Genomic DNA, 20,197 nt, shown 5'->3' on the forward strand with positions numbered 1-20,197 from the left:
GAAACTATACACAAAAATAGCCCAGCAGATCTCGTTTAACAGGAATACGAAAATGCCAATAATGTGGATATTTCATCCGCATACTGCAGATACCACTGAAATAGTTAATACATGTGTGCAGGTAGGGTCTGTCACATACCAAGGGTTAGCATGCAAATAATACAGACAAATGGGTTTCAGAATTATCTGCTAACAATATGTACAACTGGTATTTTTTAAGGAATAAACACAAATACTGAATATCAATATTTCCCTATAGACCCCCACAGTATTATGACAGACATTTCCTATGTTACTAGTTGAATGACTAAGTTAAACTTACATGAAAGGCAGCTTTTTCCACATATTATTTTACAGCCAAACAAAATACCACAAATAATGATAATAATAATAATAATAACAATAATAATTATAATAACAACAATAATAGAAATAATAATACAGTCAAAGGCAGTACAGGACAGTATGTTCTAACATGTCCCCTAGAGGCACGTGCACAAGATGTTTTTGTAACTTTAGCCAACCATATGGAATAGTGTAATTCTTATCTGCCTACATATAGCACTCTGACTTCCCATACCTAGGGACACTCATCATTAATAACTTTGTGACTTAACAAGTCTCACCTCATTTGGCTTCAACATATAGCATACTTGGTATTTCATGTGTGCTATGTCAACTTTAACTTGCATTGAGGCTTGTTGCAGTAATCCAGTTCAGTTTTATGAAATTAGTCTGCATGGGTGATGGCAGAACCATAGCTACATCATCTGGCAGCCTTGAAACTCCCCAAACTGGCATACTCTCAACTGTAAGCCAAGAACCAAAAAATTTAAAAAAAAAAAAAAAAACCTCTTTGGGTTTCTATGTCTATAGCATGCACCCTATTACAGTTACTAGTAAACACTGAGCTTCAGCCTTAATTGCAAATGCAGTACCAGTATTTATTCATGAAGCTGTGATATCATCGCAGCTTTATACATCAATGCTGGCACTGTACTCATACATATCAGATTGTAACCCTTAACCGATTGCACCCAGAGGCAACTGCTCCTTCACCCTGCCCTAGTTACAGCTTTGGGTGATGGAGAAGGAATATGGTGGATGTCCCCTTCACCTCTCCCTACTATTGGCTCCTGGTGATGGATAAGGAGTATGGTGGAAAAGAAAGCATCCACAGAGGGCACTGTAGACAGCCTTGGACAGGTGTAAGAGGGGTAAAGTGAAAGGCAGGGATGTGGGGGGGGGGGAGTAGAATATTAAATGCAGTTAAAAGGACAGCTAGTCTAGACAGGGTTACTGTTCCCTTCTGTCAGCAAGCATATTTAATGCAATTTCTTCATTTGCACACCTCACCCAGTTAACCATTGTTTGGAACTGCAGCTGTCTTTGTTCTTCCTAAAAACTTGGTGAAGCATCTAGTCCTGAGGATAAACTGTTCTAGAATTCATCTCTCTGCGTTTGCAAAATGATGGCTAGGATATTGGTCAAATACTTCATGATTACTACAACCAGATGGCTTGAAGCATATGATACTTCCTTTATGTCTGAGGCTGCATTTTTAGAAATGCCATGATATTTGTCACAGACAAACGGGATCTGAACTGGATTTTTAATGACTACAACATAAGTGCACAGGAATAAAACTAGAAAATACTGCAGAATTAACCACTGATATTTTATCTGTAGCTAAAAGAGAGCTATTATTCTTTATCTTTTTCAGTGGTAGTCTTTGTTCAATGCTGTTTTCACTTTCTCAAAAAAATAAGAAAAAAAAGAAAAGAAAAAATAAGCAGTTGTACAAATGCCAACAGCTGCTCCCTTATCAAGTAAAACAATGCAGTACTTCTGGCTATTGAAAACAAGATTCAAATATTTATTCAACTGGCCAGCCCTTCTTAGCACCACTGCTGCACTATTTCCGTGGCTAAATGGCTTCAAGGCCTTGCCAGGTCACCCCTCTTGCTTAATACCCTTAGCTTTAAACTTCTAAATGATAGACACTGCTCTTCTTCAGCCAGCAAATTATTAGTGCACAAATCCTTCTTTGCTCTGTGCAGTAACACTACCAACAAACTAAAGCTACCTCATTTGTCCAGGCACATGTAACACTCTTCCTGTCCAAATCACAGCTTCAAAAGATCTAGAACAATTCATGAAAAATTAAAAGAATTCCTAATAAAACAATACAAATGTTCCTGTTTTAGGAACACCAGTACTGTATCTCAGTTGCATCTTGCCCCTTTATACATATATTTAACAATTCTGGATAAAGACAAAAATAACTGGGGGACAAAGGTCCAAAATCAGGGACAGATTTTAAATATCGCTCTTATAAACTTATAAAGTTGCTAGAATACACATTTCATATTAATATGCATTTTTCTGATGGATATGAAGTTGGAAATCAAAGGTCTGCCATTATTTACTGACTTCAATCCTCAGTGATTTCCCAGCGAAATCACACATTTTATGAGGGGCAGACCAGAAATATGAGGCACAAATTTGGTCATTCTGTAAAAATCCGGACAAGTGAAATGCCATCCACCCTTATCTATAGAACAGGATTACTTTAGGATCACTTTTAAATGCAAATGCTCACTTGTAAACCACGCTCAAGCTGGAAGATATAACTAAGCCATAGCAAGAGGACTGACGGCAGGTGATTAGTGAAATAAGTCTGGACCCCTAATGTAAGTGTCATTCATAATTCTGTTTCAGTGAGAACAATTTCATTGACTGAATTACAGCACTGACACCAAGAACCTTTTACAGAGCCCGGTCTCTCTCAGGTCTAAAACAAGGCTGCACATTATACTATAAATGCTGGGCATGCAATGTTGTGTTCCCCAATATGGTAACCTATTATGTATCATGCACAAAAACAAAAACAAAAAAAATATGTTTCTTTTATACAAACCCATGTAAACTGTGCAGTTTTAGACAAAGGCATTCAACTATACTATCTCCTTATCTGTAAATTAGACAAAAGCTAGTGGTGGATCTAGAAACTCAGTCGATATCGATCCTCAACATCACTGAATATTTCACAACTTCTATCCTATAAGATGACAAAATACTCAAATGTAGCATCATAAGACTTCCTTAGTGCTCTAAAAGTATGATGTGCATAGAACTCAGAAGGGGAAGGGGAGACAGCATTCAAGAGTTGCTACATTATGGAGCTAATAGTGAAATTTAGCACAACTAAAAGACTTGAATGTTTTTCTCATTTACTAATCAGTTCACCTCACTGGGAACAAGTCTCCTTCACCAAACATAGCCCAAGCAATCTAGTGTTTAAGTGTTTTTGCCAGTTTACCCACAAGGAGGTGGAAAATGAGAGACTCAAACCCAGGAACACTGGATGAAGTTTGTTATCATCTCACAGTGTTAACCATCCCTGCTTATACTGCACACATGGTAAATGCTACAAATGAATATTACTTTTGGTTATACTGCCAAATCTGTTGTTGGAAACATACTAATTAGTATGGGTTTATAAGTGACCATTTGTGTCTTTCTAATTTTATGTTTTTATATATCTGTGATTGATTCTTTTGACAATGGCATCCTGTTCACAGTGTTAATCTGGTTATGGCTAAAGTCTTTGAGTTGGTCTAATATGGTGTATTTGTTCACAGGTTCATATGTGTGTACTAGGATAGTCACTACAAGTGCCATTTTAAGCCTAGCCATGCATCTCAAATCACTGACAAGTTCAAGTATTACTGCACCACTGTCATTGTCGGGTATCACTGCACCACTATCATTGTCAAGTATCACAGCACCACTATCATTGTCAGGTATTACTGTACCACTATCATTGTTGGGTATCACTGCACCACTATCATTGTCGGGTATCACAGCACCACTATCATTGTCAGGTATTACTGCACCACTGTCATTGTTGGGTATCACTGCACCACTATCATTGTCAGGTATCACAGCACCATTATCATTGTCAGGTATTACTGCACCACTATCATTGTTGGGTATCACTGCACCAGTATCGTTGTCAGGTATCACTGCACCACTATCATTGTCAGTATCACTGCACAGCTATCACTGTCGGGCATCACTGCACCACTATCATTGACAGGTATCACTGCACCACTATCATTGTCAGGTATCACAGCATCACTATCATTGTCGGGTATCACTGCACCACTATCATTGTCAGGTATTACTGCACAGCTATCATTGTTGGGTATCACTGCACCACTATCATTGTTGGTATCACTGCACAGCTATCATTGACAGGTATCACTGCACCACTATCATTGACAGGTATCACTGCACCACTATCATTGTTGGGTATCACAGCACCACTATCATTGTCATGTATTACTGCACCACTATCATTGTCGGGTATCACAGCACCACTATCATTGTCGGGTATCACTGCACCACTATCATTGTCGGGTATCACTGCACCACTATCACTGACAGGTATCACTGCACCACTATCATTGAGAGGTATCACTGCACCACTATCTTTGGCTGCTGAATTTAAACAGATTTTATAGTGAGTTAATTCTTATTAGTGATATTATGGGACTTTCCTAATTACTTTTTCTTAGAAATCTATTTCACTTTCACAGTTATATTTTATGGCTTTTATTTTCAACATGCATTGTTCAATTTTTGTTTTTTTGTAAAGAGCTTTGGTTAAATGTGCTATAATAAATCTTTAGGTTGAAACCTGAAGTAAACAAAACAACATGTGTTGAAAAAACTGAAAGATATAATTATTTTACAAAATGAAACCTGTTTTCATTTATGAGTTACAACAGTAACAAAGCTGTAGTAGAAATAAAGATCTGCCAGTAATCTCTGCTAATTCAAAAGTCAGCCAGCGTCTTTTTGTTTTTTGGAGTCAGCACTTAAACAGTATTTGCAAAAATACAGATATCTAGGTACCCTCTTTTCAGGTACTGAGCCTGGTAACCATCTGCACTGTAACACTGTGGCAGCATAACACTGTAACAACTGCAAACAAGGAGTTGGGTGTGCTACAGCCTGTTAACAGTACAGTACAGAGTCGATTATCTGAACGTCAATTATCTGAAATGTCAGTTATTAGAACCAGCCTTCCAAAGTTTTCAGGTAGGAAAAATCATAAAGTCTGAAAATGTAAATATTATACATAGTCACTTGAGCATGTTTCTTAAGCATGTAGCCAGCTTGTGTGTGAAAAATATTTTTTATTGTCCACTGGAATCACTGAATGGTTGAAAAATATATTCTTGCATGTAGAAAAAAACAAGATTTTAGAAGTTTTTTATCCAGTTCAATTACATGTTTGATTATCCAGACAGTTTGATTATCTGAACTACCCTAGGTCCCACTTAGTTCAGATAATCAACTCTCTACTGTACAAGTCTGATGTCCACTCTGCATGCCAGAAAGTGCCATGAGATGCAAGGAAAGGAAAATAAATGGAAAAGAAAAATAATTCTTTTAGTCTTCTTCTTGTATGTGCCACAAAGCCGCACAGCCTAATTACCTGTGGTGGAAGTGGGGAGAATAATACCAAGAATGTACATCCCCAGTTTATAAAGTATAAGAAGACATGGATGTAAAGAAACTATCCAGCATAAAACAAGCATAATTAAAACATCTGTATTAGTAAGTCAAAAAGCATGAATCAGTCCTAAAGACTTAAGAATATCACTTATTCCAAAACTCAAGTTGTTACATTACATTATTCATTTACCATAAAAATTTAGTAGTTTTAGCAAAAACATACTTTTCCGATCTGGTTTGAGGTTGCGATTGACAGGTGGTGGTTGAATGTCATTGACCCAGCTGGGGTGGTGGGAAAGAGATGCAGCACTTCCTTTACGAGCTGGAAGGGTGGCAGATGAATATCCAGAAAAGTCAAAGTGATGTGGCCCTGGGCTCATGGGAATGTACACATTCTGTGGACTGTCACCAGAACTTGTCTTTTCCATGTTAAGAGGTGATGATGAAACACCAGGGTTCATTGGAACATAGTTGTCTTCAGAATCAAGGCTGTCTGACTGACTTATCATAGGTTTTGTTCTCTGTAGAAAATTAAATATAATTAGTTCTGTAAAATACAAATTCCATTAACACTTAACTGACATTCAGGGTTGTGGGTTAGGGTATGGTATACGAGGCTATCTTTTACAACTTCTTTTGCTTCTACTCACATTTGCTCCACATGATGACTCCATATATATTGACCTCCATCCACATAACAAGCACCAATGCCCTGTTGTCAGGGAACTGAGTCCATTAACAACATCTGGCCCCACTATCTTCCTAAGGCAGAAGCAGTGAGGACAGGACAGAGTCTGCCAATTTAAATCAACAGTTTGTTGCAATACTCTGTAGTGGACAATCCCGTGGGCATTTTCTATTTGTAATGACACCTGCCTGATGCTGATACACAGTCAAGAGATGTGTACAAATTTATTTGCACAAACACAGATGCACGCAGACACAAACAGACACACACTGGCATGCACAGACAGATAGACAGACACACGCAAATACACATTTGCGCACATGGCTGTATATGACACAATTTGTCAGTACCTTAGCTTCTGACAAACCATCCATCTTCCCATGTTCCTTCAGGAAGAATTAACACAATTTGATTTGTAGCCATCCACAGAGGGAAGGCATCTGCTATGAAGGTCATTAGTTGTAGAGTTCAAAAACTAGTTTCAAGTTTGCATTCCCATGGAAGTACTGAAAGAAAATGCTGGTTGACACCTAAAAGAAACTATGGTAAATATAAATGGCTCTGAATTATCCCTCTCCTTATAAGTAATAAATGGCTGATAACTGTAAACAAATAAGTGAAACCCAGTGACATACTACAGAACACAGAAGCATTAAGCAGAGAATGAAGGATGCAAAACAGGCAAGGGTGTAAGGCAAAAATCTTGTGCACTCTAAAGTTACTAAGATGAAAAACAGATAAAAGTAAGAAGAGGACTGTGGTTTATTTTAAGGAAACAGGTGTGGTGATTTTAATAATTCCAGGAAGGTGGTAGCCAATGGACTGACGTTCCCAGTAATCTGAGTTACCATCAGTACAACCATTAGATGAGGTTATGAATGGCAAATAAATCACTCTTGTCACATGGCTGTATGGTAATCTGAAGAAAAAGAAATATGAGTTAAACAGTTTATATTCTACTAGCCAGGCAGCCATAGCAGTGGAGACACAATTAATGCCAGTACAAGTCTCCTTAAATATGGTCTCATAAGTTTGGAGATGAGTGGGCTAGACACAAAATGCAGACCGATGAGAATGAGATAATCTGAAAGAGCATTGTGTTCAAATCATGTACAGCCCTTCTGCTGTATCAGCCTGGACTTTGTTCTTTAATTGTAATAACTTTCATACACTAAAGTATTAAAAAAATCTGTAAGCTAAAAAAGCAAAACAAAACAGATACCCATGTAGTCCAACAAAGCCTGCTGCTATGAAGAGACAACATATACACCACATGAAACAAACACCATTCTCATTTTTATGCAGCAGTTTTATAAGAACACATTATTCACTTACTATCAAGAGATTTCTTTATTTACTTTGGAAGTCTGTAATCAGAAAAAGACATATGATACCATAAATCCGCATTTCGGATGTAGTCCAGAACAATACAAGATTATTTTACATAAGTAATGTCAGCTAGAAAACTGCAGCTTATCAGCCATGCAGTTACAAACTGTTAATACATACAGGTAACAGATATACAAATCGTTGACTGTTATATGCACTGCCACTGACATAGCAAAGAACCATATGATGGTTAAAACCAGTTACTGGTGCAGGGCACAGGATACTAAGTTCAGTAATAAACTGCAAGTAAGTTAATTTATATGTAGAGTGTGTTACATAAAGGTCACTATAATAATGCAAGGATGCCACTACGGAATTGTTTGTTAAGTACTCATCTGACTAGGGTTCTAGCCTCAGCTACTCTTAACTTGACCAGTTACACAGGCTGTAAGTAAGCAAAGGAGGAAAGAAAAATCATACAGTATTGCTCATTCAGTAATTAATAGCAGTGCTACTAAATATGACAACACAGCAATCTACTATACACTGTCAATCTCCTCTACCGAGCACAAGGATTTGCTGCCTAAGCTTTATATTGCAAAGATCATTGAAAATACAATCCTTAAGGGAGGCCTCAATTATCCAAATACTAATTGGGTAAATTACTTAACATCAAATACATATGCCCAAGTATTAAGTTGGCTAATCAAAACAATTTGAAACAAACAGCAAGAAATTTAACAAGATCTTTCGGATCCCCATGGTTTTATCCTCTGCTTTTAACATAGCTCATGATACCATCATCATCTTCAACTTAGTAGGAAAGTCAAACTCAAATATGACGTAACAAATGGCATACCCGGGAAAACAGCCTACAACATTGTTCTCATTTACATAAACAAGTTGGTGCAGGGGATTATTATTGAGCTCTATAAAATTCTCAACTTCTACATTTGTGAACACATAACGGTAAGGCCTAAATGTACAGCTAAATAAAAGGTAACAAGATATGCAGCAGAAAAAAATGTTTCCAGACTTACCTTTGTCATTAAAATAAGTCCGCACACAGAAACTATTTAACATTTCTTATCAAATCAAACAGATGTAATTATGAACTTAGTCTGGTGACAGTGATTAAAAACAGTAATAAGACATTTTTTTAATTAAATCAGGAAACCAAATTATGAATGGAACATGTTGCCAATAAACAATGAAATGATCTCCCAGCCACAATACGTAGCAACTGTACTTGCAGAAAGATTTTGCATACATTTCTCAAATAAACATGTCAAAGAATTACAGTGACAAGGGGAAATACCCCTGCTCCTTATATAACTAGAGATACAATTATATCACAAGATATGTATCACAAGATCTTATGCAGAATCAAGGAAAACTTAACTAAAGCCTTATCAATCACACTAACCATAATTTTAATACGTGAACATCTACCTCACCAGTGGTGACAGGCTATACAAGGCTATGCATGTACCAGTTTACAAAGTGAGAGTGGGGAGGGTCATACTACCACCAAACAGTTTTAGACCCATCAGCCTCACCAGCATTCTGTGCAAAACCATGGACTGTCATAATAGAGCTTATCCAGAACACAGTAGTGCTTGGGTTTATTTTCAATTACTGACACTTCCCTGCAGCATAAGTTGGGTACTGTATTCCTAAGTCTGCCATCTGTCGTGGATGTAAAAGACACCATGATGTCATGGCCCTTATTAGAAACTGTGGGCTGGCTTATTTAATTTAATGCAAAAATTTAAAAAGAACATTCTATTTTATTTACATATTCATTGAAGAAAGCATAAAATATTGAAAAATAAGATATAACAAAAACATTTTTTAAATAGGTAAATAAATTCTTTATATCACAACATTCTCATCATTAAAGAACATTGTCCCCAACCTTTCATCCTTAACCACATCTCATTTTCTCTTTTAATTTCATACTCGCATCACCTTTTGTTATATAATAATTCATTTAACTCATTTTACCTTACTAATCACACTTTCCATACACATTTATTTTACCTCAAGAAAATGGGAGGTGTAAGACACAAAATTATGTATCCTATCAAATGCTTTCTCACTCATTTTATTTATTTATTTAAAATTTGTTAATCTGGAAAGTCCGACTTGGAACAAAGCCAGTTTTCAGTGGAGGCCCAGGGGGAAATTCTCTAGATGCATGTCCTTATAACCTTCTTTTTCATAAAACCCACATAATGTCACATCTAATCTAACAGAACATATTATATTTCCTTCCTAAAATTCTTTAAATAATTCCCAGAATTGTCTTATCCTCTTATATTCCAAAAAGATGTGACTCATTCTTTCTTCTTCCCCTTTTACAAAGTACTTCCTTTCTTCATATTGCTTGTACTTACTTCATCATGGCTTTGACTGCAAGCTTATTTAAAGCCAGCCCCCCACCATGAACTCTTCACATTCTAATATATTCATAAATCTTTTCTTTCTCTCTCTCTGCCTCTCTCACTTTTTCATTCACGTCTTGTCATGGATTAATCAAAACATTATTTACAATTAAACCGACATACCATTCTTTTCCAGACCTTTCTGTTAAGGGTAAAATTATATTCCATTCCCGTATTATCCTGTTGTACTCCTTCATTTCACCTTCTTCAAATTTCAGCTTCCTTTTTCTTTGACTATGTTCTTGTAATACTTCTTTAGTACTATTTTGACATTCCTTTGTCACTTGTGCTAGCATCAAATGTAAATGATTCATCCTTAAGTATACTACAAAATTAACCAATCCTACTCCTTCCTGATCATTACTATTATAAATAATTTCCATTTTAATAGAAATAAGGCTCAACTTCCAAATAATAAAAAATATTATTTCAGTTATTCCTTTCTGTAACAAATTCGGTAACATAAAGATGCACTCTATACAGTTCAACTTCTCCACTGCTACTGAATGAATTAGATATACAGACTTTTTTGCAAATGACAACTCAAACATATTCCAAATGGGACTGTGCTAAGTAGATGACATACATGTGAAAGAATGCCACAATATCAAATGCGAATTAGCAAATGCAAGAAGTGGAACAACTTACCTGAAGTGCCATGGTGTATAAATGATAACCTAACCCATTTATTTGAATTGCAAGCTGGGAAACAAGAAGGCAAACAGGTGTATGCACTTCGAGATATACATACAGGCAGCCCTGTGAGATATATCTATTAAAGCTGAAAGTCTAGGGGAAATGTGCTACCGGCCAAAACTATGGATATGTTACAAGTCAGCAGGGCAAGCAAATACTGCCCATCAAAGGATATCTAAATAACAGAAAGAAGACAGTAAAAGGCAGGACTTACTGTGCTTGTTGCCTAAAATCACCTGCATAGTTCAAGGACTATGTTATAACAATGCTTGGTGAGGCAGGGGAAAACCATGGATGCACAACAGCACATCACCACTAACCTGATGTCAGGGAGGCTTCTACATATATTCTACTAGCATATATTTACAGTACAGCAGTTAATATTTATGCCCCCATGCCAATTGCTGCATGATGTCTGTGATCCTTGTGATGGTGGCATATCACCAGCTTTCCTTCACATTGGACAGCCCTTCTATGAAGAATTCATTAGCATCAAAGAATGTGAGAAAAAGGACAGCAGTTCACAATATGTTCATTGAAGGACTTCTAACCTATATTTTGGCCAATAATGTCTGGCACATCCTCCCATAGATACTACAATTACAGTCAGGCTGGTGTAGAATTATTCAAGCTGACCACAGGTGCAAACCTATATGAATCAAGTGAGGCCATACAATGGATTATTGATGGCTCCTGTCTTAAGAGTGAGAAAATAATGAGTCAGTTACACAGCATTCCTGCCTTGGTAATGTGTAAGGGGGCCTCAAGGACTCTGCTGTTGGCATTTATGTTCAGGACACATGAAATATTGAAAGCCTACAGCGTTACGTAAAGCTTTAGTTGTAAAAGTCATTTGTTCCACTGAGCTTTCTGCACCAGCGCACTTCATACTGTTGGACTTTAAACCTGCTGCTGTTTGTAGTGTACGGGCAAGCCTTCCACATACACGCAGCTTAAAGGATGCCTTTCCACTTCTAACAGTGTGTGTCAAGAAGGGTCTATCACTATAAGATTTCACAATTGTATGCCTCTCACATAATGTTTCAGCTGTGAGTAAACTGCTTCATAGCTCTGGCAATACTGCAGCCAGAGGATGCGTTTTTTGCATTTGCTGAGTTGAAGCAGGTTCTCCCTGATATAATAATATCACTACTGGAATATGTGGGACAGAGCACCACTTTAGACTTTGGCACACGCTCATCCAGAACACTGTCTCTTCCCCCTGAATATACACCTGCCTGTTGACTGTTGCTGATCACCGTGATTTGGGATTTCCATGAAGCAAAACTCAGTTAAGGCATTGCATTGATGTGTGCTGTTTTCTGCTAGTGTGGCTATACATAGACCTGTTTGCCGTCTTCCAAGTCGAACAAGGTAGGCAAAATAGAATTGAGTCCATCCAGGAAAAGATAATTGCTGCCCTACCTGGTACCCCAACATGGAGTCTTTCCAGACAAGTTGAGGCATGCTTACTAAGGAAACTGAAAAAAAAAGTTAGATCCCCTGAACATGCTGGCTTCATGTTTAGTGTAATTTGTACATAACTTACATATTTGGGTGTGAGATTATGTTGTTTATGGTGCAGACCTCACAACAGTCCCTATATTAGAGGAATGTTCCTAGAGTTTTAGGCTTGATTTAAATATTCACATAATTTTCTGAATCGCTCTCATCACACAATGTTTGAAGCTGTCTAGTACATAGAAAACCACATTACATGACCAGCATACTAGTAGCAACAGTAATTTAAAGAAATAACTCACACATCTTACACCTCCCTTTTTCTTAAGCTAAAATAAATGACTGTGTGGCAGAAGTTTGCAATACAGTTCACTAAAGTCTACAGATTTTTTGCTGTCTCTTTGATAACGTGCTTATATTTTTCCAGAATTTTTGTAACTCTGTTTTTCCAATGTGTTTATGAGTAGTATTCAAATTCAAACTGGAAGGGGGTGAGATATACGCTACTCGATATTCAAACTTTATGCTAACTACATATCCAGATTTTTACCTGAATGTATGGTATCGTGTTTGGGTATTCACTGTATACTTAATAAAAAGGTACAGTGAACCATTCAATGAAATTGCTATTCCAACAAAACTAGGTTGAGTCACTGTGGATGGCACAGGTAAGTGGACTTCCTTTTATTATCTTTCTTTTACATGTTGTGTTGCTGCTTTGTTTTACAGCTCTGTACAGACTAATACTACAACTTGACTTAGCCAGCCTCTTTCCCACTGCTACATTTTATGTTTGATACAGTTTTCAACAATCATTCTTCTGTTCTGTACTTAATTTCTCTTCACATCTCCCATATGGGTAATACTTCTCTATTTTCCTGGTGTCCCCCATGCTCTCCCTCATACATGTCTTGTTTTCTTATGCTGACAGCTTCTTCTGTAGGACTTTGCTGTCTGGTATGCTCCCCCCTTATCTAGTTTTCAGCTTTTCTACTGTACTTTATTGTCCCTCTCATGGTGCTTTGTTGGATTTTTAATTCGAACAATCTGTCTCCACTGCATGTTTACAATTTTGTCTTTGCATTTGTTGTCCTTCATTTTACTGGATACTCAGAGACCTAACTTTGTTCTTTTGCCACCAAGGAATTAGCTGCCACTGACTCAATACAATTCCATCCATATAAATGTCAAAATTTTAATTTCCAAACCACTTCTTTACATTGCTTTCTTATCAACACTTCATCAACAAACAATATTCCCAACACTTCAATTTCTTTAAGTGTAAAATATACACCTCCTGTTTTAATTGCTTCACTAAATCCCTTACTTTATTTTCACTTAAAGCCAAGCATATCCTCTCTAATGTGCTTTTCTGCACCTTTATGGCAACTTCCACCCAAACTTTTGTTTTTAACCATAATTGCTACATCTTCTGCATAGTTAAAAATGGCAACACTACAAGACACATATATTGTATCATTGCACACTCCAATTCTTCTTCTACTAAACTCTTTAACAAGTTGACCTAAACAAAAATTTTGCTTAAAGGACACCTTTGTTAAACTCCCTTCAACATTTTGATCTTTTCACCAACCCAACTATTAACTGAAGATAACACCCATGAAAGCTCATGAAACTGATTTAATAAACTGTGCAACAATATTTGTCCCCTCAAATGTTTCCATAATTTTCCACAGCTACAATTGACATTGACGTATGTCTTCTTAATATAACACTCTATCACCCACCTTCTTATTTTATTTTATTCTTTTTTAATCCCATGCACTACTTCTTTTATTATAAAAATTTTTCTGCCACACCTTCCCATAACACCATACACACCGTCTCAACTATTACTTTCCTACTACTTTACTGAATATTTCTTACAGTAAGGCCAACATAATTTTTGTAATCAACATGGTGTTTGGCTGGTGTGTGATTCTCAAACAATCTGGAAAAATATTGCTGAGTGATAAGTATATTTCTTGGCATTTTAACCTTTCAGAGTTCTGCATTGTCTTAATTTTCCTGACTGAATTGTTTTATATATTTTCTGGCATTGGTTTTTGTTTCTCATCTGTCCTGAAACTGTTTTTTTCTCCTGACCCCCTACCCTATTCTTGTGGTGTTGTTATAGTTGGTGGCTTTGCAGTTACCCACCCCTACTGTAAATTTGATCAGGGACACCCCTCCCAGTATGGTGTTCACTCTACTTAAGACTGAGAGAACATTTGAGAAGACCAACCCACTTAGGTTCTTAACCTTGAATTTTTCTTCTGCTCCTTCTCCCTCTCTCCTTGCACTTTACTAAAACAAAAATTGCACTTTATTTTGCTTTTGCATCTTCTTAATAGTACTCAATTTTATTTATTCTGCTCCATTTATTACTGCTTGGTAGTAGCTGGATTAAATTGTAACTGTTACTCTAGGCCTTTTGGTTTAAACATTTGGGCTCCAGACCAGTTGTTTTATATTAAGAAGGTTTGTGGTCTGCACTGTTGTGGCAGGACAGGTAGCTTACATCCTTCTAAGTTGGGAATTGCTGATTGAAGGATCAGTGTCTGTTATTCGAAAAGTGTATTAGTTCTGGTTAAAGAACTTGGGCTTCATGGCAGTTATTTTTCAATAAGAAGGTTTGTGGTCTGCACTCTTGTGGGAGGAGAGGCTAGATTCTGCCCTTCTGAGCTGAGAATTTCTGGTTAAAGCTTATTGTGCCTGCTTATTTTAACTGTTTCTTTCTGAAATTGGTGTGCCTTGTTTGCTGTAGCATAAACTAGATTCAGACATCCTGAATCTAGCTTTGTTTGTATAACTTGAGCACTAATCCAGGCCATCTTTTTGGAGAAGGTCCCCCTGCACCCTAGTGACAGGGGTGTGCAGTTAGAACTTGTTTGATTGAAGACTGTTGGAACAGGGCTCAGCTTTGAGTTTTTTTACTGGTTAATTAGGTAATTTGTTTAAATCAGTTTGCTTGTTTAATATTATTATAAAAAAATTGCACTTTATTCATCTGCTTTTACTGTATTTGTGTTTCTACATACTTTATTATTTTATTTTGCTTTTGCTGCTTGTTCTTAAAAGTACTTAATTGCATTTATTCTGCTGCATTTATTGCTTGTTAGTAGCCTGATTAAATTGTAACTGTTATTCTAAGCCTTTGGTTGAAGCACTTGGGCTTCAGACCAGTTGTTTTATATTAATAAGGTTTGTGGTCTGCACTGTTGTGGCAGGACAGGTAGCTTACATCCTTCTAAGTTGGGAGTTGCTGAGTGAAGGCTTAGTGTCTATTATTCTAAAAGTGTATTAATTCTGGTTTAAGCACTTGGGCTTCGGGTCAGTTATTTTACATTAAGAAGGTGTGGTCTGCACTCTTGTGGGAGGAGAGGGTAGATTCTGCCCTTCTGAGCTGGGAGTTTCTGGTTAAAGGCTTATTGTGCCTGTTTATTTGAAATGTTTCTTTTTGAAATTGGTACGCCTTGTTTGATGTAGCATAAACTAAATTCAGACCTGCTGAATCTAGCTTTGGTTGTACAACTTGAGCACTAATCCAGACCATCTTTTTTTGGAGAAGGTTCCAATGCACCCTAGTGGCAGGAGTGTGGAGTTAGAACTTGTCTAATTGAAGACTGCTGGAACAGGGCTCAGTTTTTATTTTTTTATTGGTTAATTGGTTAAGTTGTTTAAATCAGTTTGCTCATTTGCTACTGTTATATATAAAGAAAATACACTTTATGCATCGCCGCTTAGCTAGGGTTAAACTATTCCCGGCGCCATAAAGTCTGCTCTTTAAAATTTTCCTTAAAACTAGCCAGGTTTTTTGTTTTAGCACTCAAATCTGTTTCTTTGAGCTCAGCACTTGTTCAGAACTCAATGTACACACTAAATAAGCTACAAATTACTACAGCACTCAACTTTCCTCACTTGTCTAGAGGAAAACAGTTTTTAGTACTTAATAAATAAGCACCTATCTAGGCATGTCTAAGGGTCAGCTCCCCGTATTTTCTCCTGTCTGCCTGATGAATCTGGGCATCTTGGGGCAATGTAGCAATTGCCTCATGTACACAGACAACCTTCTCCTTCTACCACCCAACACTACAACCTGTGAGAGATGCACTTATATAGCCAAATGGAAAGCAAAGCTCTCTTCACTCAAGACTGGACTAGACAGTCAAGAGGAAGGTAAACACTTGCACCACACCACACTCATCACATAGTCCCTCAAAACCTACACCACTAAAACAGACACATAGAAACAAAAAACACACATCTACATTCATGGAGGCTCTCAATAAAAATCTGCTCAAGAAACAGAGACCTCCTAAGCAGAAACGCAAGCAACCTCCACCCCCCAACACAACCCAAATGACACACAGCCCACAAACTCAGTGTGCCACTCAACCATAGCCCATAAGGCATAACAATGCACCCAACACTCCAGTCATAGGTGACTCTATAGTCAGGCACACTGATGTTCCACTCACCAGGCTAAACAAGGAGAAAGTTACTGTCAGCTGCCTGTCAGGTGCCAGGATCCACCACATAACACACGCACCTAGGTCACTCCACAACAAGTACAAATATGACTCTGTCATTGTCCATGTTGGTGTGAATGACCTGAGACATACCTCTCTGGACTACATGAACAAGAACACAGCATCCATGGGACCTGACAACATCCCAGGCTATATTCTACAAGAAATACAGAATGAACTGGTACCCCACCTAAGCACCATGTTCAATCATAGGTTCACCTCAGGCTTTGTGCCCACTGAATGGTGCACAGCAATGGTTATCCCCCTTCACAAAGGGGGAGCCACCACAGACCCGGGAACTACCACCCTATTAGCCTAATGAGCCTGGTCTGCAAGGCCATGGAACATATCATCATGGAACCTATAAACAAAGAAATTGGTAATCGCCAAACTCTGGACCCCACCCAGTTTGGGTTTGTAAAAGGCAGATCATGTCCCCTAAACCTGATAGACTTCTTTGAAGCAGTCACCAAAGCCGTAGACGAGAGTAAGGTGGTTCACACAGCCTATCTAGAACTTGCCAAAGCTTTTGACACCATCCCCCACTATGGAATCATAGATAAACTCACTAAACTAGGTATAAATCCCGATGTCACAATATGGGTTGTCAACTGGGTCACTGACAGAACCCACACTGTGAAAGTAGCAGACTCCAAATCCGACTTCAGACCAGTGACAAGTGGAGTACCACAGGGTTTAGGTCCTGGATCCTCTCGTGCTTCGTATCTACTTTTCTGAAGTACAGGCTAACACAGAAGGTCTTTGGCTAATGAAATTTGCAGATGACTGCAAACTAGGAGCCATAATCGAAACTCCTAATGATGTGGTCATCCTACAAAAGGGCCTCACTGAGACAGATGCCTGGTGTCAAAACCATGGCCTCAAGCTCAATGCCAAAAAGTGCATTGTCATCCCCTTTGGTAAAAACTCTGTACCCATGAGCTACCATATAGGTGGTAGTCTACTTAACACCGAAAATGTGATAAGAGACCTTGGGACACAGATGGACAGTAGTCTCTCCTTTGATAATCGTATCATCACAGTAGTCAGGAAAGCCTTCTATGTGGCACACCTCATCACAAAAGGTTTCTCATCCAGGAAAAAAGAGGTCATTGCTCCCCTCTACTCATCACTCATTAGACCCATTATAGAGTACAATGCCCCTTTTGGTATGTACCTCACAAGACATCTACAACAACTGGAAAGGCAGCAGAAATACCTTACAAAGAGGATTACTGGCCTCAAACAGATGCCCTACGCAGACCGTCTCAAAAAACTCCAGCTTTACTCCATCGCATATCACCTACTCAGAGGTGATCTCTGCCTAACATACAAAGCTATGTCAAGCCCAGAGCTGTTGGACATGCTCCACTTAAAGAAATCCCAATCCCTCTGAGCAACATGCTCTAGGAACCTAAACCTTGTCACCACAATAAACGGAACATGCTGGAGGGATAGATTCCTGTCCCAGAGACTTCCCATACTTTAGAACAAACTACCTATCTATATCAAACAAAGTTCCTCTTTAGCACTCTTCAAGAAGAATCTTGATGATTGGATGGGAAATAGGAAATTCACACCGGGGATCACCTCTGGGGCTCTGCTCGACGGGGGCACAAGAAAATAATTTTCTTGGGTGGTGAAAGCCAGGGCACCTCTTTGACTAGGCTTATATAGGCCCTAGGGCCAATAGTCTAGTACCTACCTATGAACCTATGAACATTACGCAAAGTAATTCAATTGCCTTTTGTCAGCTTTTTCAATAACTTTATTATAAAGTTTTATCTCATTTTTCATTATACCATTTTTAACCATTCATTTACTACACATAACACATATGTTTTTTCTCCCTCTGGTCTACATTTATAAAAAATTTAATCTAAGCCATTACCTTGGTACTGAATTTGACTTTCCTTTCCATACAACTTTCTGCAATTCTTCCAGTGTTATAGTTATATAGTCACCCTTATTCTCTCTTCCTATCTTTTTCTATATTTTAATTAAAGATTTCTGAACATTCTCCATAACTCCCCTTTGTGTTCTTATTACTTCACCATTTTCATTCTGCATTTCTATAATGCACTTTCATTAACATTAACTTGCCATGATAAAAATTATTTACCCTTTCCTTATTTCCTTTTATAATATATTCTTGTCTTTTTAACATATCTTTAACCTTCATTTCATTTAATTCAAATATCTCTTTCTCTCCATAAAATAACATTAAATCCTTGTCATAAATTGCTTACTCTTATTCTTTATATTTTTCTGAATATACTTCTTTATTACACACATAGGTTCATAGGCGATTATTAGGCTAACGGCCCCAGGGGCCTTTTTAAGAATAGCTATGCTTTCCAAATATATATGACAAGTTTGGGTATTTTAAGGAGTATATGTAGACTTGGGCATGGGTGGTCAAGTATTTACAGGCTGTCTCTGTCTAATAGAGACTTAGGTGCCAGACCAGGAATAAATTTCCGAGTCTTCATCCACTGATCCAAGGTACGCTTGAATTAGGTTAGGGAAAAACTATGCTCCACAAGGATGGGGAGCCTATTCTGAAGAAGGAGTAGTCAACAAGTCCATCAGAATATGCTTTACAGGCCAGGTTTAGATCTCTCAGCAGTCCATAAGACACTGAGTACAGGGATAAAAATTAATTTACATGACTGTAGTCAAACCCGTTCAGAGCTCAGTCACAGTGTAGTATGCCACTGAAGCTCACAAATATGGATTCTATGCAGTCCAATGGACTATTCAGGAACATAGCTCAAATTTCATATTCCTAGTTGTCTCCAAGCACTGTCTGGTCAAGTAGGCAATTTGGGGCAACAGGCAAATTGGGAAAGCTCAGGAACTAGACCCCATAGCCTTATGACTCTGAACCAGCTGTTAGATCTGAAAATTAATCCCGCTAGCTGGTGGGGAATAAAACCCACAGCCTTCTGCACCAAAGGACAGCATGCTACATGTCATTCCTTTTCTACTTCCCAGTATTTTTTTGTACTTCTGCTTCTTATAAGCCATCCACCATTCAGTCCAGTTTACACAGAAATGTCTGTGATTATTGTATAACTACAGTGTTCATTGCTTCATAGTTTTTTAATGTTGCACAAATCCCTGCTTACCTTTTTATTCTTTTGCCTTGCTTAATTACACTTGAATCATGTCTAAAAATTGACCAAACTGCTATATGGTTTGAAAGTTCATTCATAACACAGCCACTCTGCATTTCACCAAATGTCTGTGAATGCACTGTGAAATAAATTTCTCTCTTTACTGTTGCTACGTGTATACTTCTTTACCTGTCTTACCCTTAAACCAGTTATTTTCATTATCTCATCCCATGCTCTCACATTTTCTTTTTCTTTCTCTTACGTCACAGTTAAATCACCTACCGATATTATTTGCATTTTCCTTCTAACAATCCTTACAGGTGTCTACATAAACTTTCTCTGTTTTTGTCATTAATGTACAATTATTAGTCTTCCTGGAACTGCAGTTATTTAAAA

General features: G+C 37.7%; 1 protein-coding gene across 1 annotated transcript in view; it reads right to left on the reverse strand.

The window, feature by feature from the left end:
* GAB2 (GRB2 associated binding protein 2) overlaps positions 1–20,197 on the reverse strand; it is a 1,426,812-nt gene that overhangs the window by 91,855 nt on the left and 1,314,760 nt on the right. The window contains exon 6 of the mRNA XM_044071312.1: positions 5,753–6,050. Coding sequence (XP_043927247.1) covers positions 5,753–6,050 — 298 coding nt within the window. The remainder of the gene's footprint in view (positions 1–5,752; positions 6,051–20,197) is intronic.

The sequence above is a fragment of the Protopterus annectens genome, chromosome 5.part0 (assembly GCF_019279795.1).
Source record: "Protopterus annectens isolate FY-2018-M chromosome 5.part0, PAN1.0, whole genome shotgun sequence".
Lineage (NCBI taxonomy): Eukaryota > Metazoa > Chordata > Ceratodontiformes > Protopteridae > Protopterus > Protopterus annectens.